The following is a 24,313-nucleotide window of genomic DNA, read 5'->3' on the forward strand; positions in this document are numbered from 1 at the left end:
AAAGAATCCACAAAGTAGCAAAGACCAGTTACAGCCTATCTTCTTAATTACTGAGGTCAAATCTAAAATGTGTATTTACTGCCAACTATGAAACACTGAGCTGTGATGTGTCTTTCTGTACACTAGCTACCTGATTAAAGGAGGCTGCCAGATACTCTGTCATCAGACCTAAAGGTTCGGGAAATCATTCACGATACCCAGTGGTGCCTTTGGGACACTGCTAGACAATCCTATAAAAGGGACCCAATAAATTGTCAATTGTTACTGACTTTAATTAACCTTTCCTACAAACTCTCCAAGTGCTTGTTCCTTAAGCAGGAATCTGAGTCTGCTGCAGTAGGCAGCTGATTACACAGATAGCCTCCCACAGGGCTCTGGTACACGATTCAGACTAAACAAAACCCACGTTAACATTTTTCCTCATTAACCTTGTCTCTTAATGTTCCCCACAAAGGTTGTAATAAAGATCTGATGGCTGATTCTGAACTTATGCTAGCCAATGACAAATGTCTGAAGCTCTTCCACAAAACTAGTGGCCTCGCATCTTTTAATTGACTACAGTGACAAAAAGCACCAGTCTTGCTAACACCTATGACAAAGCCTGCCAAGAGTTCTTTAGATGGTTTTCTTGCCTGCTCTCTTCCTCTAACGGCAAAACTTCCCAACCATTTTAACTATACTCTGAGCGAGAATCATGCAGTCCTAACAGTCTCACTATTTTTTATGTTACAGATGCTGCCTCCCTCATAGAACACATTCCAAGGATGCATGCTGTCACCAAATGGATGTCTTACATCTCCTATTTAAGTTTCATTGTTGGCCCTTGGGTTGACCCTTCTCTGAGGCACTTGTAACCGCTGTCCCTTTTACATTGCTCCTGTTGCCAGCTATGAAGCAGCTATGTGGTCTGTGGCCCCAAGCAGTCAGATAACCTCTAAAAAGGGACTAATGGGCCATTCAACACATCCTTCTCGCTTTTCTGGACATTTTTCCTTTAAGAACTCAGAACTAAAAGGCTGGACTGAGGACTTTTTTCACATGAATTAACTTCTCTGTCTGGCCAGCTCTCATAAACCTTAAAGAAATTTCAGATCAACTTATATTCAGGACAGACTAGATTCCTAGGTAGCCAAAATTAAAGAGGGTATGTTGTTCACCACATGTTATTGCGGTCTGGAATGAAGGATTAATGACCTGGAAGTCTCAGGTGAGAAACTCCAGACAGGTAGGTAGATATACTGAGAACGCCAGCAGTTAGAAGCGGGGAAGCTCCCGACAAGCTTTGCTGGTATTTACAGCTGTGAAACTGAAAGGGCACAGATCTGTAGATTTTATCTTCTACCCCAGCGTTCCCTTTTCTGCCCCATAAAACTTCCAAGCCCCCTTCACCTAGGCGCAGTCTCCGCTCCCAGTCTGCTTCTATAGAGGTAAGTCTCCTCTTTCATTTTCATGTCAGAGCTTTGGTCAATCCTGATCTAACAGACTGGACGGGTGAGAAACCAAAATGGGTAGGGAGGTCTCAGGGCCGGATGAACTCACCGCTCCTGCTCTTCCTGGCCCTTGTCAGGCTCTCGGTCATGGTTGGTCAGGGCTGAGAGGCGCTCCGTATCCACTGGCTTGGGCCACGGGGGTGGAGTGGGAAAGGAAGGTGGCACTCGGTGCAGTCGGTTCCAGGCATCATGGGGGCTGGGCAGGCCGAGCAAAGCTGTGCCCTCCTTGGGTGCAAAGATGCTGCCCCCTGGTGCTAAAGTGGGAGATGAAGACAGAGGGCCAGGAGTGTGAGCTGGGCAAGATGCCCCTCAATACTGCATCGCCCAATTCTAAGAGGCTGTGAGAAGCCTTAGCCTAGAGGGAGGGTCAGGGTGCAGGACAGACAGGAGGGTGAGGGGCTGTAGAATGGATGTGGCCAGTCACTCACTCAGTGCATGGCTGCCCAAGCCTCCAAAAGCGTGGTTGCCCAGGCTCCCCAGGCCTCCAAAAGTGCTGGATCTGCTGAAGGGGTCTGCAGGGGTGAGGGGAGGGCAAGAAGGGGTCAGGAATCTATATAAGTCTTCTACCGTGCCCCAGACCGATAGGATGGCACAGGAACTTTTAGTCTGGGCAGGTGCCACCCGTACTGATCTGAAAGGTTGTGGGACCTCCTTCCCACCCACTCACACCTCTCTAGCCTCAGAGTCTATGGAAGATAGCACCCAGGCTTCTGGGCCACGTACCTGTCAAATGACCAGTGGGCAGGAAGCTGCCATGAGGAGCTGAGGGTCCAAATGGGTTGGCAGTTGGATGAGTGGCACCTGGGTGGATGGTAGCCAGTTTGACAGAGCCACCAGACCTGGGACCTCCTTCCTCTAGTGGTGGGTCGCAGGCGGGGCACCCGCATTTACTCTGGGAGCCTCTATCCCAGTCTCTACTCTCTACATTACTGTGCAGGTATACATTTAGATCATGAGGTTGGAATTCAGATTGCTCCTCAGGTCTTGGGGTCCCAAGATGGGCAGGGGCAGTGGTAGAGCTCCCCCGGAAGAAAAAGCCAAGATGTGAACAAAAACAGAGAATGAAGGCCCAGGTAAGTGAACCATAAAGGGACTGATCCCCAAGCTAGTTAGCCCAGGGCTTAAAACTGGAGCTAAAAATGACCCTGCCTACACAAGGGAGGCAGGTGGTCTTTGATCCAGTCATCCACGGAGTCCCAGAACACAGGGCTCAGGCCACACGGGTCATCTTGGTACCTGTCTTGGCATCTCCAACAACCAAACCCCGGGGCTCCCAGAACCAAGTGTGGAGGGCAGCAGTGGGCACTGTTGAAGAGGCTGACTAGGAGAGCAGCACTGGTATCTGTCAAGAGCCCATTACGCACGGGGCAGGAGGTAGGGACTCCCTACTGTGGATGGATACGGGTGGACTTAGCACTAAGAATCAGAGCTTTTGGTCTGAGGCTCTAACAAGCAAATCAACCCATCTTTTCACATGGACATAGAAATCAGCCCACTCAAAGCGATGGAAATCCACTTTATCAAGGCCAAAGGTATAGTATGGAAGATGAGCAGAATTTTAAGTGTTGGGAGAGAGGCTGAACTCTAACCCTAAGCTCCCAACTCAGCTAGAAAAAGGACAACAAAGAAATAAAGGCCAAGGAAATACAGACACCAGAGAGATCTTTGCAAAATTTTAATGAAGCAGGCCATTCTCTGGCAAAGATTAGTGAAGGGAAAGAGATGCAGGGATAGGCAATGAGTTACGTCAGTCTCTGAAAAGAGACAGAGCCAACGATTAGTCACTGTCACTTAGAGGGTTTCTACAATGTTCCACAGGGCATTAAGGGTTAAGTGCCCCTGCATTGCTTAGGAGAACATGTGGTTCAAAACAGTAACATACACCAGAAAGGAGTGATTGTTCTTCCTGTACAGTCTCAACTCAACCCCCCAGTAAAGATATCCAACGTCTGGTGGACACTAGGAAGGTTTAAGAAGCCAGAGAAATTGGGAAATGGGGAGGAGGCAGTGGTCACCAAGATAGGGACTGAAGGATGGAGGAGGCCAGCTGCTGAACATGATAACCTGGCAGGGCACTAAGGGCATGTCCTCAGGCTCAGGCCAGGCTGTAAGCCTTCAGGAACACCTCTGCTTTAAAAGTCTACACCTGAGGTGGTCACAGTACAGAGGCCATCAGGATGCCGAAGCCAGAGATGGGAAAAAGCCACCACACTGTGAGGCCAGTTCTGGGTGGCTAGCCAGCTCTGCCATCCTAACATATTAACAAAGGTGAAAACATACTTGCCCTCATCCACCTACAAGTGGGCACCTAGCGGGAGGAGGATGAAAAAGATTAGGGTGGCTGGAGCTCTGAGGAGACCTGAGGGCCTACATGTGGAGGAAAAGGGATCCTGCAGAGGGAAAGACATAGCAGTCATGTGTGTCTGCGTGTACATGTGTGTCTGCACACAGGGTGCGATAGCATTCTCTAGACTTGTCTCTGCCAATATCTGGGTTCAGATTTTGAGTTTGGAGAAGTTCCTTCTGTGCTCATAACTGAAATGCAGCACACCCTTTGTCTAGACTTCATTCAAGTAGCTTCATGCTGAGTCTTTTTTTCCTGGGATTTGGATATGTCAGATAGGTAGCCCCAAGAAACCCTGGGCATCAAAGCCCTTGTTGCAAAGGGCTCCCGGGGCTGAGAGTATACAACGGAGATTGCCATGGGCCTAGGAAGTGGGACAGAGAGTGTTGTGAACAGTCTCCTGCGTGTGGGAACAAACCAGATACTGTCCTGGGGATGGTGAGTTTAAGGATGTGGTCCCAAGGATGAGGAGGGGCCAGGCCACCAAGCATCAGGAAATGTGAGACAGAGGCCTAGGTGATACACAGAGGTCATGGTCTTGAGTAACTAGCACCAGGGTTCCAGGATACAAGGGCTAGGAAGTTGGGGACTTGGGCTGGGACCAGCAATATAAAGAACACTGCAAGGGCCCTGGGAAAGCCTCTCACTTCCCATACTGGACAAGACAGATGTTTTGGTCCCACCCACATCTTCGATCCCAGCTACCCTTGGTCTCACCTGTGCTGGAGAAGAGGGGCCGGGCCAAGTCCTGTGGGTAGTGGAACCCAGAGAACATGCCTGGGGCGGGGGGCCGGCTGAACAGGTCCAGCTTTGTACCAACCTCCAGCTTGTGGGGGTCCAGCTGCATCTGCAGGGGGACAGAGTATGTGCCAGGGCTGTGTAGAGGGGCTTGGCTATTGCCCCAGGTAGAGCCTGGACTGGTGGTCTGGACTGTACAGGGACCACACTGGAGGTGCCTCCTTAGGGGCTGCCCATGCTCTGGCAGCCCCAGGTAAGGGGAAGGAACAGCAGTTGTAGTGGGCTTCATCTGGGACACACATAATGCACGGAGTCACAATGACACACCCCACTTTCATACCACAGCTTCCAATCAGTGTAGTCTTTATACCATAGCATATCTGCATATTTCATTTCACAGAAAATATCCTCATTTAGATTTCACAAAGTTCAGCTGAAGAAGCATATCCACAGGCCTAAGATGTTCCATGTACGCTTGTTTTCCAATGATGCAAGACAGGTTAACTCTACAGCAAGGCGATGGCTCAGGAGGTCATGCATCCTGCCACCAGGCTTGAGGACCCACATCCTGGAGAGCCAGCTCCTTCAAGTTGTCCTCTGACCCCCACATGCATGCCACAGCACACATGTACTGGGTGTGCAGGTGCACACATGCGCACACACACACACACACACACACACACACACACACACACACACACACATATATATACAAATGAAATCCCAAAACCATGACTTTATTGAAATTATATAGACCTGAGATGCCTGTTCTCCTTTGAGGCTATTCCTTGAGGGCTCTGTGGCCAGAGTCTGAACTGAGTGTGGCTCTAGGGACCACAAGGGCACAATTACTGTCCTCTACCCTTAGCCGTATGATCTGCCCTGATACACCTTGTTATGGCCAGCATTTGGGGCTCACATTCCTCCCACTGCCTAAAGCATGTTACTCTCGTCTCCTGCACCTTGTATGTCTCTGTGTGTTTGAACGTGTGTGTTTGCACATCACCGTGCTGGAGTGCTCGGTGGTAGGTAAGTACCGGCAAGTGTGTGGCAGGCAGAGCCTGTATGTTTGTGGCTGCCTATCCAACCAGGATCCTAAGTTACCTCAGCTCAGTGAGAACCAAGCCCTTATTTCCCAAAATATACCAGGGATCACTCAGGAGTCACTGCGGTCAGCCCCTAGGTCTACCGCTGCAGTCCCGGAAATCCGCACTATGAGCACCTACCCACCTCCACCTAAGCGTGTGCACTGGAATGTAAACAGCGCTCTCTCACGACTCCCTTTCTGTTAACTTCTTTAAGGCCTTCTAGGAGACTGACACCTACACACAAAGCTGCCGTGCATCATGGGTCACGCCTGTACTGCAGACTGTCCTGACTTGCCGTGAAGACACTCTCCCACTCCCAGGTCCACCAATCACCTGCTTACCGGACACCTGTGCACATGCATGTGGCCCTTATCCCTGCTCTGCACTGTCTTCCCAACCCAGGCTCTTCCATCAGTGCTCCTAACCGCAACCTTGGAGCTGGCCAGAGCCTCTCATCACACACCCTAGAGTCCTCCCAAATGGCCCCAGCAGGGAGGCCCTGACAGTGCACCCGCCTGGCCCGGCCTCACCTTCATCTTCTGCTGCTGGTGGTAGATCTGCCAGGCGATCTGCACGTGTACCGCACACCACTTCCCTGGTTTCTGTGGCAGGACCGGGATGTGCTCAGAGAGCCCAGCGCCTCTTCCCAGGCCTCGCCTTCCCCAGATTCCTACCATCAGGACCACCCCGAGGCCACCCAGGAGAGAACCGGAGTCCTTCCCAGCCACAGCCCTGGGTGTGCTTCCAATTCCTCTTCCCAGCATGCACTCACTCACCCTGACTGCTGTCCGGTAAGGATCAGACACCTGTGGTGAACAGGAGAAATGATCATGTCCAGGCTCTATGGGAACACGGGGTTGGGAGAGACAGCACCCGGGTACATGCTGCCGACTGCACGGGTAACTGCTGGCACCTACCCCAGGGGCTTTCTGCAGGAAAGTGTGAACTGCACTGGCCCGGCCCGTTATCTCGATTGAGTTTGAAGTCTGAAGGTACAGGCAGAGAGGGAGAGAGAGCATGAGCAACCCATGTGCTGAGGAAGGAGGAAGCAGGAGGCCTCAGGAGGCCCAAGTTCGGGGCTGGACTGTGCCTTGGCCTGCTGGTGGGACCGTGGATACTATTACCGCAGTCCCATTCACAGGACCACCTCCCCTTCAGTCCGAAGGACTTGCCAAGGCAGGGATACTGGCTCTTGACCTCACCGAGGAGAATGAATTGCCTCACTGTGAGAGGCACCTACATATCAGGGCTAACACAGTACTTAGGAGAGGGAGCAAGCCCAGTCCCTAGCCCTGGAGACTTGGGGAGCTGCTGAATGGGCACTGGTAGGCTTATGAGACAGGACCACATTCTGTTTGGAGGGAGAGGCCATGGAAACTCTCCTGCTCGGCTCCTGGCTTTTCCACTCCTTCCCTTTTGGGCAACGTGATGAGTTTGGATGCCATGTCAGTTGGTCAACTCCTGCACTGCTCAGTAGCAGGCTTTCTGACTGCAAACAGGCCCCAACCAGCAGGGGCCGCTTACACTAAGGCCCAACCGCAAAAAGAATTGGAGCTACTTTGTAGCCCTGCCCCATGCCACAGACCCACCCACCTGCCAAGAGCGGCTGAAAAGCGCCCTGAAGGGACCCAAAGGGGTGCTCAAGCAGGGTGGGCAGCCCAGGGCCTGTGGGAGGGAAGGGCAGGAAGAGCTGCAAGAGAGGCAGAGTTCTGGGCTGCAGGCCCCACATGGTGGAGGGGCCTTGAACACTGCTTCTACCTCAGCATCCAGAAGGAAGCACAGACAAATCTTTAGCTTCCCCGTACCCCAAGCAGGCAGTAATCTGGGCTTGAGCACAGGGACTCACGTTGGAATGTCGGAAGTAGGGGCTGTCCAGCTTGGGCGAGAACTTGTCAAACTGCAAGGGAAGAAGGCAAAGGTAAGACTTCCTATACAGGCCTAATGCCCTCCATTGGCCCAGAACCCACCCACAGCTAGGCTGGCAGTGACCAGGATGGCTACTGATGTCTGAAGCAGGTGGCCTGGTGTGTCACCTGGCTCCCTGAGAGCACTGCCCTGGCCCTGTGGGGCCCGGGCTCCTGGGTCAAAGAGGTTTGTGTGTACCAAGCTGAGGCTCTGGGTAGGGCAGCAGGCATGAAGCCCTGGCTGGGCAGGTAAAATGGGAGAGCTATGAAAACCACAGGCTGCTTACAAAGAGAGAAAGTGCTGCACACGACAGGGTGGACATGGACAAAGGGACACACAAGAAGACTGCAATGGCCTGGTCCTTGTACACTAGACCTGTCTAGACTCAAGAACTGCTGTCAAGCTAAGACCCAGCACTGGTCCCGGCCCACACCCAGGCCCAGGCCCTGGCAAGAAGAGACCAGGGGTGGGAGACCGGCTTCAGGCTCACAGAACAGTACCCAGGAGGCAGCGGAGTAGGGTCTACACACACACGAGCAGGAGACGGCAGGCCACCTGCTCAAGGCCTGTGTGCATGGGAGTAAGTGAATGTCTGTGTGAGCGGTCTGTCCCACCCAGCCCGCCCAGCCAGCAGCCAGCACTCTGGCCTACGCACCGGCGAGGGTGCGGTGGGCAGCATGAGCGGCGTCGGGGGCAGCCCCGAGAAGGGGGCGAATGTGTGTTGGTGCTGGTGTGTGTGCTGGTGTGTGTGCTGGTGCGTGTGCTGATGCGTGTGCTGGTGGAACTCGGCCCGCAGCAGAGCTCCCGGGCCCAGGGAGGCGCCAGGCCGCTCCGCGTTCTGCACCAGAAACCGCGTGTTCAGCTCTTGCCTGAGCAGTTCGTGATCTACAAGAGAAAAAGAGAGAGAGACGGAGAGGCACGTCGGCCGTGGGCTCCCAGCGGGGCGAGGCGGATAGTCACCTGGCACTCCCGGGGTCGGCAGGCCAAGCCGTGGTGGCCACTCGCTACGTGTGGGCCCAGGGGTGGAGGTAAGAGAGGAGCCTGTGACCAAGTACCAATCAGAATCCCCGAATGAGGCTGGCAATACATGATTGGCTGGTTGAATGAGATCAACAGGCTGGCATCTAGAGGCAAGGAGAGAAGTCTGTGAGCCCTGTCCAGTGGGTGGCCCACAGCCTCATGTTCCTAGGTCAGGGCTTAGACATGTACTGGTCCCCAGCCGGAGTTCCTTTTCCCTGCTTGATGGTTGGCTGACTCGGCTCAAAAACCCTTCAAAGATTTAAATTTAGTGACGGTTCCAGCCAGAGTTAAGAGGGACTTGAGCCCTACTCCGGGTCTTCTGGAGTTTGGGAACAGCAAAGGCGGAGGAAGACAATGCACGGTAGGAGCTGCCTGCCTGAGCAGGGTTCTTACGCGCATGACCTGTGAGTCCTCTAAGACCCAACGGCCGGGGAAGGTCCAGCCCATGAGCCTCCCAGGATCTTCACCTCTTCCTCCTGCTCCAGGGCCCCATAAAGGTTGAGCATGCACCCCTGGGTAGAACACCTACCGGCGGGGTGTCCTGGGATGACCAGGCTGCTGGCGGGTAACGCCGGGGGCGGGGGCAGTGTTGGGGGGGCAGCGAACATTGCCGCGGTGTGGTGCTGGTGCTGCGCCTGGGACCTGAGCGCCAGGTGTGAGGTAGACAGGTGGGGGCCAGGGCCGTGTGGTGACAGTGTCACGTGCTTTGCCAGGCCCAGAGGGGTGCCGCTGACCGTGCTGCTGCTCCTGCTGCAGGACACAGGGCTGAGTGGCATCCTTTCTCTCAGAACCTGGATGTCCCATAGCCACACTCCCTTTCCAAGGCCAGCGGCACCTCCCTCAGCCCTGAGGTGGGAAGGAAGCCACAGCCCCACCCCAGGACATGGCCTTACCCACTCCCCACCTGAGGCTGTGCAGGTGCAGGCTGTTGGGCACCACCTGGCCAGGGCCAGGGCCAGGGCCCACGAAGGCGCCCAAGGACAGAGGCACGTGTGTCGAGAGTGAGCCTCGATGCTGCGGGGTAAGCTGTGGCTGTGGGACGTGGTGAGGTACGATGGGGGCTTCCCTCTTCACCAGAGGGCTGGCCCCAGCTCCTGGCGGAGGTCCTGAGGGCGCCGGTGTTGTGGCAGGCAGGAAAGACTCCGTGCTGAGCTCGCTGCTGCGCTCCAGGCCTGACACCTTGGGCACTGCCCCTGTCTTGGCCTCTGTCTTCTCACCTACCCCAGGGCCTGCAGAGAAAAAGGCGGGTGTACGGTTGGGGCTGGCCCTATGTGCCACTGTTTTTGGCACAGTGCTAAGGGTCCTGCAATGACCCCTGACATCTAATGGGAAGCATGAACAGAGGCATGTCCCGTTCATTACCTGAGGTCACACAGGTGAGCCGGCCTCCTCCCTGGTGCCTAGCCCCAGGTGCTCTTTATAACTCCAAATTCTAGGCCCCAAAGTAAGGCTAGGATATAAGGCTATTATAACCCCATTTTTGAAGTTGCTGTGAGGTCCTCCACCCTCCTCATTTTTATTTTGTGTGTGTTGAGTGTTCTGGCTGCATGCATGCCTGGTCCTGTAGAGGCCACAAGCAGACACCCGATCACCTACAACTAGAGCGGCAGGTGGTTGGGGGCCACCATGTAGGTGCTGAGAATCTAACCCTGGTCCTCTGGAAGAGCAATCCATGCTCTTAGCCATCTCTCCAGCCTGCTTTTCTTTTAAAATAGCTATTCTAGTTTCTAAATTACACGTTTTCAAGGTGTCCTTTGTAAGTGCAAGTGTGTGAGGAGAAAGGAGGAGCTGGAATTACAGGCTTTTGGGAGCTGCCAACATGGGTGTTGGAACCTGAACTCTAGTCCTCTGATAGAGCAGTACAATTTCTTAACCACTGAGCCATTTCTCCAGTCCCCCTTCCTCCCTCTCTCTTCAGACAGTGTCTCTATGTAGCCCTGGCTGTCCCGGAACTTGCTCTGTAGACCAGGCTGGCCTCAAACTCAACTGGATCTTCCTGCATCTGCCTCCCAACTGCTAGAGTTAAAGGAGTGTGACATGTCCAGCTCCCTTATTTCTCTTTAAAATAGTTTTTCTTCATGAGCCTGTGAATGCACATGCCATAGTTCACATGGTTCAGAGGGCAACTGCGGAGGTCAGTTCTCTTCCTCTCACAGGTGGAGTCTGGGTGTCCAATTTAGGTCCATTCAAGATGGACTTGGCAGTGTACACACTTGGCAGTACCTTAACCACAGAGCCACCTCACTAGCCCTTGCTTTCAGTGTTAGAGATGAGTCTTCACCATGCTAGGCAAATGCTTTACTGCTGAGCTATCTCTCCAGCCCTCTTTGACTTTTTATTTTCAGACAGGGCTGCTTAAGTCACCCAGGATGGTCTTGAACTCAATTGTGTGGCCCACAATGGCCTCAAATTTTAATCCTCCTCTTCCACAGCCTAGCTGCAAAGACAGGCCTGGGCTACTAGGCCCAGCTCTCATGACCCTATTTTGTAGACAAGACCAAGGTTCTACAAGAACATGCCCAGGGGTTGACATCTGCCCGATCTCTACTTAACCCCTCGGCTTGAGCATGCATTAACATACATTCATGCAGGCACACATGCATGCACTGATGCCCACCCACCTCTTTCTGGTGCCTGCAGTGATCAGCAGAAGCTGTCCCCTGCACTAAGGCTGCTTCCTCTGACCCACTGTTTCTTGACCACCATCCTCAATTAGATAAACAGACGCCACCAAGGCTCCCACCTCCCTTGACTCTCTATGACCTGAGACCCAGGAGCTGGGCTGGGGACATACTCACCTTTGTCAGGTGCCGGGGTAAAGAGCTTCTCAGAGCCCACAGATGCCTGAGGAGAGAGAATAGGCTGACAGGCTGGAGGTGAGTGACTCTTACCCATCTCCCCAGCAGAACCCAATCCCTGGTGTACGATACACTTCTGAGGGAAGATACGCTTATTCTGGGACTACCATGTTTACAACGTTCACATGGCAAGATGTCTCTCTACTTAGAGCAATGGGCTTCCTCAAAATGGGACATACGTGATGGCCTTGTGGTGGAATGAACTGAGAATGCCAGCAGCCTAGCAGGCAGCCCATTTCTATGGTTGGGGCTCTGCTGGGTCTCAGCCACAGGCTAAAGGAAGAGAAAAGAGGAGTCCTTATTGCATATCCCTCCTGCCCAGCCCAGGGCACACTATCAACGCCTAGAGTTAGAGAGGGCCCACCTATTCAGGGATGTTCAACATTTTGACTTTATGGCGTGGCACTGTCATCTACAAATGCACTAGGCTGCACTCAAACCTATCTTGGGATCCAGTCAGCTGTGAGTCACAGCTGGTTCTGCTAGGTAGAGGTGGGAGATGTTGCCCGTTTACATGCTGTGGTATAGCACCATTCTCAACGTCTGGGACTGGCCAAGTCAACGCTTGTGTGATCCAAGTATCTGAATACTCTGAGGGGATCTGCTGTTCTCTTTTTCCCACTTCTCCTAGAGAATCATTTGTGAGGTCTGGACTGAACAGTCACTCACAGCTTTGCATGTAATCAGGATGAGAACTCTATGAGAGTGAGTGGAGGGCCCATACTCGGAAGAACTTTGCAGTTTGAAAACTCTTGGTAAAGTGACCCTGGAGAGATCTTTCTGTTCTCTCAGATCCCTTCCTGAATATGGACTGAGTATGAAAGACAGCTCAGAAGAACGGACTTGAGGTAAAACAAAAACAAATACAAAAACAAAAAACCAGCCTCATCCAAGGAAACCACACACGGAGGACACCTATTCCCCCACACCACAGTGTAGCTCTCCTATCTAAAACTTCATGAAGCTTGGGCTGTTGAGCCCTTAACTGTCCATAGTGTCTTTACTACCCAAGGCCTGGCGTGGACCTGGGTAGAGATGGGTTTCTAGAATGCCAGGCCTCGGCACAACTGTCCATGGAGTGAGGATACCCCAGTGTCTATCAACAGGCAAAGGGATGGACATACTATCCAGTCCAGCCTACCTCAACCAGAAAGAACTGTAGATACAGTCAGTAAGATGAACCTCAATTGCTCAGAGATTACATGCTGTAAGATACCATTTGCACATTCAGGGAGTGAAAGGCAGCCAGAGGGTGCTGTCAGAATGCATCAAATTAGCTTGTTTAGGTGCATTTTACTGCACATAAACTACAATCCTGAAGTCAACCAAAAGATGTAGTGTTGAAGCTTGAGCAGGCCTGGGTAAGGTGGGGGCAAGTATTCAGGTATGTCTATGGGAGGCGCCCAACTATGGGACAGCAGAGACTGAATCTGTATCCTGTCAAAATAACCCCAAACAGACCTCAGATGGGAATGTTAAGAAAGACTGAATAGTACAAAGCCATCATGGGTATGAAAACTGGGCCTTTCCTACCCCACACCTCAGGAGCTCATGCTACAGAAGAGGCAACCAACATCCCTTACTTGTACACAAGGGCTCTAGCGAAGACCAGGGCTTAAATTAAACCACTCCTGGACTTCACTGATCATGAACATGCTTACATAGGGATCCTTTTCTTTCTTTCTGACTAGGAAACATAAAAGATCCCAGAACCTTGGAGCTAGCAAGAGATGATTCAGTGTTTAAGAGCACTAGCTGTTCTTCCAGAAGCCTGGAGTTCAATTCCCAGCACCCACACGATGGCTCACAACCATCTGTAATTCCAGTCCCAGGGGATTTTCTGGCCTTTCTTTGCATGTGTTGCACATACTGTGAAGACAAAATACCTACACACATATTAATTAATTGTTTTTTTTTTTTTTTTTTTTTTTTATTTGCTTGTTTGTGACAGGGTTTCATTTTGTAGTTCTGGCTGGCCTGGAATTCACTGTGTAGAACAGGCTGGCCTGTAACTCAGAGCTATATAGCTGCCTTGTCTATCTCCTGGGCGTACACTACCACTCCCATCTTTTTCTTTTCTTTTCTAGTTAAGGGTGAGGGGCAGAACCCACAGGGGACTAGACAGAGAGGAAGTGATCAGCGAGGCAGGGCCCTACTCAAGGGCTTCTCTGACCGCTCAACTTTGCTTTCTCTTGGTGACAGGCTCCTGTCTTCCATGCTGGAGTACGTACTATAAATTAGGTGACCGTCGTGCTTTGGAGCACACAGCAGGCCACCTCAGCAGACTGTCCGGTGTCCTGATCTTATACTTCCAATCTTAGCAGTGAGCTGTGAACTTGTGCAGTCTTTGGGCCTCTGTGCTGCGTCACACACATGGTCTGTACCCACTGGTATTCCCAGTTCCCTGGAGGCGGAGGGGTCCTGGCAAGGGTGGGTTGAAAGAGAGGCTACAACCCAACCTGCAGCTCCCAGTGTGGCACGTGCTGGTTTTCAGTTACTGGAAGTAGAGCAGGGTTGCTTCAGACACAGCCCACGCCTGATCAGAGGTCTTAACAAGAGGCCTAGAATCCCACAAATCACCGAAGTGCACCTCTGTGCATTTCAGGCCTTTTGCCCCATGCCACACTTTATAGCCGGGACTTTCCTAACCCTGACCTCCTCTGCTCTTTCTACAACTACCACCTCAAGCGAGTTTGGTAGAGAAGAGGGCAGGACAAGACAAGGTTTCTAAAGGTCAGCACCATTTCCCTTCCTAACCCTGCTGTGAAGTGCTGGGAGGAGTGACTGCTGTAAGCTCTGTCCTGTACAGGGCTCAGCATTACAAGGACCAGTGGGTTGGTCAGTGGAATAGGCAAAGTCAGGGACCTGCTGGGCCGGCAAAGAGGGCCTTAAGGAGTTTGAGTCAGCCATTACTTACCACTGCTGTCTGTAGACAGAACACCAGGGTCCTGGAGATAGCTGGACCCCTGACCATGCATTGTCCTATTGCCCTGCTCTGTCTGCCAAGACACCCAGGGTCCCCAAAAAAAAGCAATCACCCTATCAGAGCTTGATCATCAGTTCCTGTACTCAAGGACCACTTGGGCTATCTTAGCTTTTTACAAAGTTCTTTACCAAAAAAAAAAAAAAAAAAAAAAAAAAAAAAAAAAAAAAATTTCAGAATAAGAAGCACCCAGCTGAGAAAAATTTTAGGCTCACCCCAGAGCCCATATGTCTCTATAGACTTCTGTAGAATCCCTGAACCCCTCCTATTCCATTCTTCTGCACACAGGCTGTCATGGTCCCCACTAATCTCTCGTCTCATGAGGCCTCTCTGGAGTCCAGTCTGACAGTATCTGTCCTGCTGCTGCTGATTACCTATCGCCTTCTATGCAGCAGCCCTGAGGACCCATGTGTCAGTGCCCTGCTACATAACCAGCTCCCCAAGGCACAAGGGGAGGGCACTAGGCCTCACTCTGAGAAAGCTGTCCCAGGCTCTTCACTGTCGGCCCCGTTAAAAGGCCTTCTAGGTGTCACCAAGCCCTTACCACAGTGTCTACAAGCCCATCTTGGGCCTCTGCTCTGCATTCAGTCTCCAAGTGAGCTTGGGGCCCAGGCTACCACCTATAAGCCAGAAAGGAAGATCCCCGACCTCCCAGGCAGGGGAATGAAATAAGCTATCAAGATCAACATCTGCAATCCCACATCCAACCCAAAATGAAACTTCCAAACCCCAGGATTTAAGACTTTGTTTCTTGGCACAAATGGCAAGCAGTAAGTGAAAGAACTTGAGTTTAGGTGGAGATGGGGAGGAGAGGGTAACCCCTGCTCTGCCTGTCTCTAATTGAGACCTAATGACTCAAGGTGCCTCTTAGGAATATTCTGTCCTAGTTGTTGATCCTCAATCTGCCAGGGGTCCCAGTAGGGAACTCTTCTCTCCAAGAGCGGATGTGAAACCCAAACATTTTTGTGGACTCAGATCCACTCCCGGACTGCAGGAGAGCCAAAGGGAGTGAGTAGGATGGAGGTGGGAAGCAGAGTGGGTAAAAGCAGGGGTGGCATACCCTCCCCATCACAGGACAGTGTCTGGCATGGCCACAGTCAGTTCCCTCTATCCACAGGCAAATCTGCACCATGGGTGCAGGCAGGAGTCCTAGTGCTCTGCAGGGTTTTGGGACACATGGCCAGGCTGGTTATCTCCATTCAGAAACACTCTGACCTAGAAGACCCCAGTTTCCAGGACCTCTAGGGGAAAAAGTGGTGTGATGGCAGACGTGTGAGCCACCTTCCTAGGCAAACACAGAAATGTCCCTTCAGCCTTGTCCTTTCAGCCACTCAAGAGCTGATGAGCTAGGCCAAGACGGGTGGATGTCTCCCAGAGGTTGTCAGACCTGTTAGTAACTTTCTGGGTATTATCTACAGAGATGTGACTCAGGCATGTAGTCCTCCTCCAATCTTGTGGAGCCACAGTGCAAAGGAAAAGAATATGGTCACTTCATATCAAGATGCATGTGGGAAATCCCCAGGTTGCAAGCTTGCGGATCCACGAAAAAGGCAGGTTTGGCAGGAAGAGACTGCTAAACCTCCGAGGGGCATCATTCTGGCCAGGGGCTAGGGTCTCCGCGTGCTTTGTTTGAGACTATTGGACCCTAGGGGCAGCCCTCGGATCAGACGGTAAAGCGCAGCCTCCGCCGCACTCCGCCCCAGACAAAGAACTCAACTTCAGGCAGGTGAGGTGAGCTAGGCACCATGCACCCGGTGGCGCGTGCCTTTGTCTGTTTGCCCCCACCGCGCCCCGCCTGCCTGCGCCGCGCGCTCGACGGGCCCAGGACCCTTACCAGACAACACCCTGCCGCTTGCCACCACGTGCGCCCCGGTGCAGCTGCGGGAACACAGGGACTCTGAGCGACCTGCTCAGGCGGTGGATGCGTGAGCGGGGTTCCCAGGGTCGTCTTCTTGCCCTTTCTTCCACCGGGTCGGTGCTTCCCCACTGGCCATGCCCAAAGTCCCGTTCTGCTCTTTGGAGCCCACAACCAACACTGACCTCACGGCACCCAGATCCTGCGCGCTTCTCTGCGTTCGTCGATGGTCTCAGCCCTAGGCGCTGCACGGACATGGGTGGCAGAGAAATTTCCGCGGGCCTGCCATCCAGGTAGCCCGTTTCTGCATGCCCCGCTCAGCCGAAACCTGGGCTGGGGGCGGCGAAGGCAAGCTCCCGCGCCTTCTCTGAGCGCTGCGGGCGCTCTGGGCGCAGCGGCCAGGCGCCGTCGGGCGGGCGGGGTGGTGGTGGCGCGGGCAGGCGGGGCGCTGTGTGGGCGGGGCATGGGCAGGCCCAAGTAATCCAGCCCTGAGGCGTGGATCTGCTGGGGCTGGCTTCGACATGGCTGTCTGATCTGACCTGGTACCCCAGGCTCAGCGCGCAGCGACCACAAAAACAAAAACAAAACTAACAAAAAAGACGCCCGTGGGCTCGACTCCACGATCATCGATCATCGCCAGAACAAGTTACAGACAACTGCTACGCCACTTACATCAGGGGAAAGCAGTCAGAAAGAAGCGAGACCACTGGCAAGTCCAGGAGCTGGGGCATGAACAGCTGACATGCCACAGCAAAAGCGTTCACCAACCCGGTTGTTTCGTGTGTGTGCTCCCCCTGCCTCCCCCTTCCCCCGTGAATCCAAGCAATTGTCACGCTGGAAAGGGCTGCCCTGCCAGGGCTACCCGTGCGCCCCAGCTACTTTACAGGAAACTGGAGACGTAAAGCATCTGCTTGTTCATTTCGTGTTGTTTTTGTGAGGCCAGGGGAGCTCACCTGAGTCCACAAGGAAGCCGAGAATGCCAGCCTGCCTGCCACACGAACCTTAGCATAATAAGCCCTTCAAGGCCCGTATGCACACAGGTGAAAAACAGAATTCAGCGCAATTCCATGCAACGACCCTTTAAATTCAGGGACCCACAAAGCTTGGGGTGGAAGAAGGGACCCACTTGAGCTTCAGAGTACTGGCCCAGGATGGGCATCCCAGAACTCAGTTGTTCCTAAGACTGTGGGAGACAGCTCTAGGGTGTGCATCAGCGACAGAATGACAGGCTATTCAAATGAATACACACAAATGCAGCACTTGAAAATCCAGAGGTAAATGGAGACCTGTGAGAAGTGGCATCCTCAAACAGTATCTTCAGCCCTTTCATTTTGTTTAAGTTATTTACCAAATAAAGGTCTTCTCCTTCTCCTTATGAAGAAAACAAACAAACAAACAAACAAAAACAACAGCAAGATCACCACCAAATACTGTTATTTCCTCCCACAGAACAAAAACCACTGTGCTAGATGCCTAAGAGCCACAGGCTCCTGAGTCTCAATCACCAACGAGACAGACGGGGAGGAAGATGGACAGCCTTTTCAAACAGCTGGACTTTGGCAGAGCCTACCATGGTCAAAGGTCTGGCTCTAGGGGTCAGGGATCAGTAGGCCAAGTTCCTCCTGGGATGAGAGTGGGGCTGGGCTCTGCTGGAAGATGTCAAGGACCTGGGAGATATGCAAGCAACACAGGCTGCAGGAGGATGCTAGAGCTGAAGGGTCATGACAGAACACGGTCTCCTGGAGTGAACCCATATAGGCACCATGGTGAGGCCCATACAAGGGCAGCAGGGAATGTGTTGGGGAGGGAATACTCGGTCTCTTGCTGATTCTACCTCTTTTTGGATGCCCAGGGCCAGACCGTGCAGCTATGGCCTGCTTCTGGGATGTTACTCTACACTGAGTGGCTGACTTGGCTGGCTGGCCCTTTGGACTCTAGGCCACAATTGGCCCTCCAGTGCTCAGGGGAGGCCAGTGATGGACTGTCTCATCCACCTACCCCTGGGATAGTTTCTTCCAAGCACCATTGCCATAAGAGTTGTTATGTCTTGGTTTTCAACTGAGTTTGTAGTGGGGTAGTCTGAGTGGTAAACACTTAGTCTAGAAAGGTTTAATGTCCTGATGCTGTCTACAGAAAAGAGCCACTGACAGAAAGGCCCAGAGTTATGACAATGATGCATCTCATCTCTTAGGTAGAGGCCAGGGAGGAAAATAACATTCCTGGCCATAGTTTGGGGCCCAGGAGCTAATGGAATGGGAGAACATAGGAAATGAAATGAGTAACTGCTGTTGGAGAAACTTGGGGTCTATGAGAGGGTAAGACCCCTGAACTAATGTTCCCTTCTAGGCGCCAGGTCTACTCATATATCCAAACTACAGAGAAGTTGTCATCCTACAGCAATCATGATTGTCATTTCTTGTCAATCCTGAAGCTACCCTGGGCAGACAAGCCTTGAAGAAGGATTAATCCAACCAACGAGCTTAAAACTCACAGCCAGAAGACAATACCTGAGCCTGTCCATAGCCTCCCACTTTCTTCTGGAAGTAAAATTAGACTTTTAGAACCTGGGGCGGGCCTGTCTAATTTTGTTTAGGAAGGAAAGTAGCTGTGATATGAGAGGTTTAATGAGGTTAGAAATTGAGAAGGAAGTGGACTGGGAATAGATTATCATGGGAAATAAAGGCAGCCACCAGAGATAATAACATTGATATCAAATATCAGGCTTCTAAACCAAATATCTATAATCCACAGGCGCTTACTGGGGGCACATTTATTCAAAACCCATGGTTGAACAACTGATGTTATAACTTTATCCATCATCATTCTGTGTCTCTAGGGGAAGACGTTGTCACTGAGGGACTCCATTGGAAGTTGGGAGTATGTGGGGTCCTTTTGGTTATGCCATTCTGACAGCTCTGGGGTACCCCAACCTCCACTTGACTATAGCTAGTAACTGGGCCTCCCTGAAGGCCTAGCACTGTACTAGGATCACACACCAGGGAAGAGCTTCTCCCCTTTGGCTGTGACCCTGAGGATATAAGTCATCAGAAGGTGAGTCTGAGGCCACAGGGTAAAATCTGAGGTGTGGCTACCTAACAGTGGCATCCTCCAGCAGAGGCATGGGCAAGTGTGGTGGTTTGGGAATCTGGCGATCTGCTCGTTCTGCCCTGGAGATCTGACATGGACATCTGAGCCAACACGACAGAAAATCAGGGTAGTGGTGAAGGGCAGGAAAGTGATGTTCATCAGTATGCCAAGTGCCAAAAAGTGTTGCTTAAAAATGTCCATTAACGAGTGACTCTGACACCACTTGGCATCTGTGGCCTGTAGGCCACGGTTTCAGAATTACCATGACAGAGACACTAAGGACTTGTGCCCTCATTAGAGGATGGTGAGAGACACAGAAGAGGCAGCCACACCTCAGAGATACCCTGAAGCTGCCAGGACCTGGGCAAGGGAGGTACAGCTTGGGGCCTGCAGCATCTTGACTTTGGGCTGCTGGGTTCCAGTATGGGGAGTACATCAGCTGCTGACGTCAGGGCTCAGCATGGGGCCAGTGTTTAGACCAGCCATACAGTACTGCTTTGTTAGGAAAACACAATATGTGCCTCCTACCAAAAGGGAGTCACTTGCTTCTTTGAAAGAGCTGAATACAGTTGCATGTTTGCTAGCAGTTGCTAAATATTAGCAACAGGAAAGCTGCCCTTCATAGCCAGCCTGTTCTAAGCCATTGTCAATGCAGCTCTCTTGCCTCACAGCTATGCCAAGGGGATAGCCTGATTATTTGTGTTTTTTTTTTTTTTTTTTTTTTTTTTTTCAGGCAAGGAAAGAGGCTTAAAGAGTCGCTGGCAGCCTGAGGTCCTTGTGGCCTGTGGTCACCCCTGATGGGGGCTGAAGGCAAAAACCACAGTTTGTGTACAGTCTGGTTCCTGGTGGGGTAGAGGTAAGTACAGAAAAGAAAATCATTACAGAATGTTTAGCTTCTGACTCTGGCTGCCCCTGTGAAAAAAGCTGAAGAATCAGAACCCACAGTTAAACTGCATTCAAATGACCATGTGTAAGCTACAAGGGCACGCCTCTCACCTTTTCTGTCCTACTTGGGTTTGCCCTGACAATTTTCCTTTTCTTTTTTAAGACAGGATATCACTATGCAGCCCAAGTTGGCCTACTGCCTCAGCCACACAAACACTGAGATTACATGTGTAGCCAGGCGTTGGTGGCACATGCCTTTAATCCCAGCACTTGGGAGGCAGAGGCAGATGGATGTCTGAGTTTGGGGCCAGGGTGAGTTCCAGGACAGCCAAGGCTACAGAGAGAAACACTGTCTCAAAAAACCAAAAACCAAATCAAACCATCCAAACAACAACATCGATAAAACCATGGCTGGCTTCACCCTGCCAGTTTCTGATACCCACTCCTGCCAGCACCACTCACCTCTCTGGTGTGGAACCTAGCAGAGGCCTGTGACACGTCAGATTCTAAAGAATGTGCCAGAGTATGTGTTCACTGTCGCTCACAAGGGGAAGCAAGGTGCCTCCTTGTATCAGCAAGTAAGGATGTGCAAGCATGCATATGTACACATCTATAGGGAAGCCCTACCACCCAGGAACCGCTCCTCCCTCACTGACCCCCTACCCCCCCAAAAAAACCAGCAGGGCACTTCCCAAAGCTGATGATAATCAACAACAAGAGAACTCAGCAAGCGCCCAGGCACAAGGTCACTGCCCGTAGCTGTGGGCTCTGAGCCCATTCCAGATATTTTTCCCATCATGGATTTCTGTAATGCATCAGATGCTATTCTTAGCGCCCCATATATAAGGCCATCGCCTTCAGGACAACACTGGCTTAGCTCCAGTGACCAGCTCTATATAACCCACGGCTGAGGCTTGAGGTCTCATTATCTGGCTCAGAAGCGTCTGCTCAACTCCTTTCTGCCACGTACCCTGGAGATCCTACCTGAGGCTGCCTACAGTCACTCCTCTCCTGCCCTGAGATAGGGACCACCCCATAGGTCTCCATTCAGGTACTCCCACCTAGAGAGACCCTAAAGTCAGAAGGCAGAGGGTCTGTGGGTATTTATGGCCAGTGGTGGTTCTCCATGCACAGAAGGGAAGTGGATCCTGCCTAGGCCACCACAAGATAATAGGACCCACCTGGAGGGATAAGGGGCTACTCAGCCTAGCAACCATCTCCACAGTAAGCTCTGAAAGGGAAGGACACACAGCTGCCATTCGTAGGGGCATCCATTAGGCGCAGCTCTCTCTTCTTTGGCCTGTCCAAACTGGGGCACTCAATGGCTTCATCCAGGAGCCAGACAGCCAACTCTACACATGAATGGTGGTATTCCTGAGCCAACGCCTCCTGCTATGTGTAGGAGGTACACAGTGGAGTCCTTGTGTTTCAGAAATTGTGCCTGGGCCTCTCTCAGGACACCCTCACTCAACACTGGCTCTGTTGCTGAGCTCTGAGGTGGGGATCAGGTAATGCCCAGAACAGAAATGCTCACATTCCCTTTCTGTACACTGCCATTTAGCCCACCTGGGCTGTCATCTGCCACCTACTACCCAGGTCCTTGACGTCCCTCACCTCCCTGCTAATCATATTCCCCCACTCACAACAGGAGGTTCCTGCCCTAAGAGGCTTTGCCTGCTAATGAAGCTGGTGAGCAAGAAATATCTTGGGGTTGTCTGGGTCCCAGGAAGTATCTGCACCTCCACCTTTAGACCCCATGTTTCCTGCCCAGTGGGTTTCTGAATATTAAGTCCAACAGGTGACCATAAAGAAGAAAACAGGGTGCCAGGAAGCCTACCAGGCCTGGAACCCAGAGGTGACCAACTCAGAGACCAATCACCAAAGTCCTTGAACATTGTGCTGTTTTGTTTTGTTTTTAAATTACTGGTGTAGGAGGGCCTAGCCAGTACAGGTTGTGTCATCCCTGGGAAGAAGGTATTGAGTTGTATAAGAAAGCAGGCTGAGCAAGCCATAGGGCGCAAGCCAGTAAACAGCACCCTTCATGGCATCTGCCTTAGTTTCTGCCTCTAGATTCCTACCCCGAGTTCTTGCCTTGGCTTCCTATGATAATGGATAGATTACAACCTCTAAGCTAAATAAACCTTTTCCTCCTCAAACTGCCTTTGGTGTTTTATCATAGCAATAGATAACAGACAACCAAGATATGCACAGGAGGTTAGCAGGCTTCTGTCACTTCAGAAGGGATGTCACACAAGGAGGGAAACAAGTCTCCACTACTGTGCCTGACCCGTGCTGTCCCTCACAAGATGACACATGTGGGGTCTACTTACGCCTGGAAGGGCCTTCTTGGTAGCCAGAGTGTAAGGCACATCTCTAGTGGACATCTACAGATGGGCTGCTAGTCCATCAGTCCCAGGGGCTGGCTAGCCATAGGGTTGAGGCAACAAGCAGCAGGGAGGAGTCCTGGTCAGACGGCTGGCCGCTGGGGCCACTTGGGCAGAACTGGCAGCCAGCCGGGATCTAATGGGATGCCTAATGAGGCCCGACACAATTTTTCACCCATATTTTTCCAATAAAAGAAGCAGTTAGACACCAGCCACAGCACTGAGGCGGAGCCATCTATCTGCCGGCTCCTGGGCCTGCAGCTAGCACTCCCCACACTGTCAGCTGCCACAGGAGAGTACAGCCTTGGTAGGTGGATGTGCACAGCTGTCTGGTGAAGGGCTAGCAGAGCTGGTGGGCCGCTGAGCTGCAGGGGACAGAGAGGGAGACGTTTACGTGAAAGAATTTGCTCAGAGTGTCTGCATCTTGACTTGCATCAGAGCTCTAGGCTCGTCTCTAGGGGAGAGACACAGAGTACTAAGCTCAGATGCTGCCAGCTTTAGAAGAAAGATACTCAGAGTGTAGAAGAATCACCCTACCTAGGTGAATTGTCCAGCCCCACTTCCTGCTCCTGGAGGAGCAGGAGCTATAGGAGCTTGTATAGGAAGCTCCTATACAAGAAACTCATTGGAGTTTTCTTTTCTTCTCTCTTTCTCTCTTTTTAACAGGGTCTCTCTCTACAACCTTGGATGTCCTGGAACTCACTATGGAGGTCAGAATGGGCTCAAACTCACAGAGATCTGCCTGTCTCTGCCTTATGGAGGGTCTAGCCACCACTCATCAGTGACCCTGTTCACTGCTTTCAGGCCTGAAAGGTACTGAGGAATGTGAGGAAGTAGCCGTGGAGATGAAAGTACAAGTTCCAGGATGCCCCCTGAATAAGGGCTGTTGAAAGCACACCCCCGCCACCCCCACCCCCGCCAAGTTCCTTGCCGTGCTGAAAAGGCAGGGATATTTTCACCTCAGAAACAGGGTGGTGCTTTGGTCATAACTTGCTCCTTGGTAGGGAAGAGGGCCTTGGGAAAGCTATGCCCAAGATAGAGACAGGATCTAGCCTGAAGAGGAAATCATAAGGTCTGGACTCTCTGACTCCCAGCTCACGAACTCAGGACCCCAGCATCCAGGAAGGCAGCATCTTTGTTGTGAGCTGAGAAGTCTGGGCCATGATCTGTACCTGTGGTATTGGGGTACTTGGGAGGATACAGCTTCCACACAAAGCCTGTCAGGGATGGTAGCCTCAGGAGTGACAAAGAAATGACAATCGTGATTGCTAAAGGATAATGACTTTTCTGTGGAAGGCACCAGGACAGTAAACCTGTGTAGCCATCACATACAGAGATCCCAGATGCTCATGAAAGAGAAGTCTGAGTTAATAGCGTGTGACCTATCCCAAAGACCCATTGCCTCCTAAAAAAAGAATCCCCACAGCAGCAAGTCACTAACTCTGCTGGCTGCCCTGTGTCCCTTGTATATGCTAGTTCAGACTCCATGAAGACCATCACCACAGTTGACACAGAGACACTATAGAGTGGGACAGATGTTACTCTGGCTATGCTTGAGACCCTGGCTCCTTCCTCTTGTTGATCAGAGGTGACAGAAGCTGTGCTCACCCGCTCTCCCTGGTAGCTACCTCTCCATAGAGCCCCGCTCAGGCCCTCCAATGTAGACCTCTCTGAAG

The 24,313-nt window shown here is 52.0% G+C and overlaps 1 protein-coding gene across 16 annotated transcripts in view; it reads right to left on the minus strand.

Annotated features, from left to right (window-relative positions):
- The window catches only part of Fbrsl1 (fibrosin like 1), a 69,631-nt gene that overhangs the window by 9,817 nt on the left and 35,501 nt on the right, over positions 1–24,313 (minus strand). For 4 of the 16 annotated variants that reach the window (XM_055606376.1, XM_055606374.1, XM_055606371.1 and 1 more), the window contains 13 exons: positions 11,384–11,429; positions 9,490–9,814; positions 9,115–9,335; positions 8,621–8,689; positions 8,221–8,450; positions 7,507–7,557; positions 6,578–6,646; positions 6,437–6,466; positions 6,191–6,262; positions 4,552–4,681; positions 2,214–2,291; positions 1,919–2,002; positions 1,540–1,744 (listed from right to left, as the gene is read on the minus strand). In XM_055606376.1, the coding sequence (XP_055462351.1) occupies positions 1,540–1,744; positions 1,919–2,002; positions 2,214–2,291; positions 4,552–4,681; positions 6,191–6,262; positions 6,437–6,466; positions 6,578–6,646; positions 7,507–7,557; positions 8,221–8,450; positions 8,621–8,689; positions 9,115–9,335; positions 9,490–9,814; positions 11,384–11,429 (1,610 nt within the window). Of the gene's footprint in view, positions 1–1,539; positions 1,745–1,918; positions 2,003–2,213; positions 2,292–4,551; positions 4,682–6,190; positions 6,263–6,436; positions 6,467–6,577; positions 6,647–7,245; positions 7,351–7,494; positions 7,558–8,220; positions 8,451–8,525; positions 8,690–9,114; positions 9,336–9,489; positions 9,815–11,383; positions 11,430–16,466; positions 17,338–24,313 lie in introns of those variants that run through there. The other 12 variants (XM_055606381.1, XM_055606372.1, XM_055606382.1 and 9 more) reach the window with 10 other exon arrangements.

Source organism: Psammomys obesus, unplaced genomic scaffold (genome assembly GCF_907164565.1).
Source record: "Psammomys obesus unplaced genomic scaffold, mPsaObe1.curated_primary_1811, whole genome shotgun sequence".
NCBI lineage: Eukaryota > Metazoa > Chordata > Mammalia > Rodentia > Muridae > Psammomys > Psammomys obesus.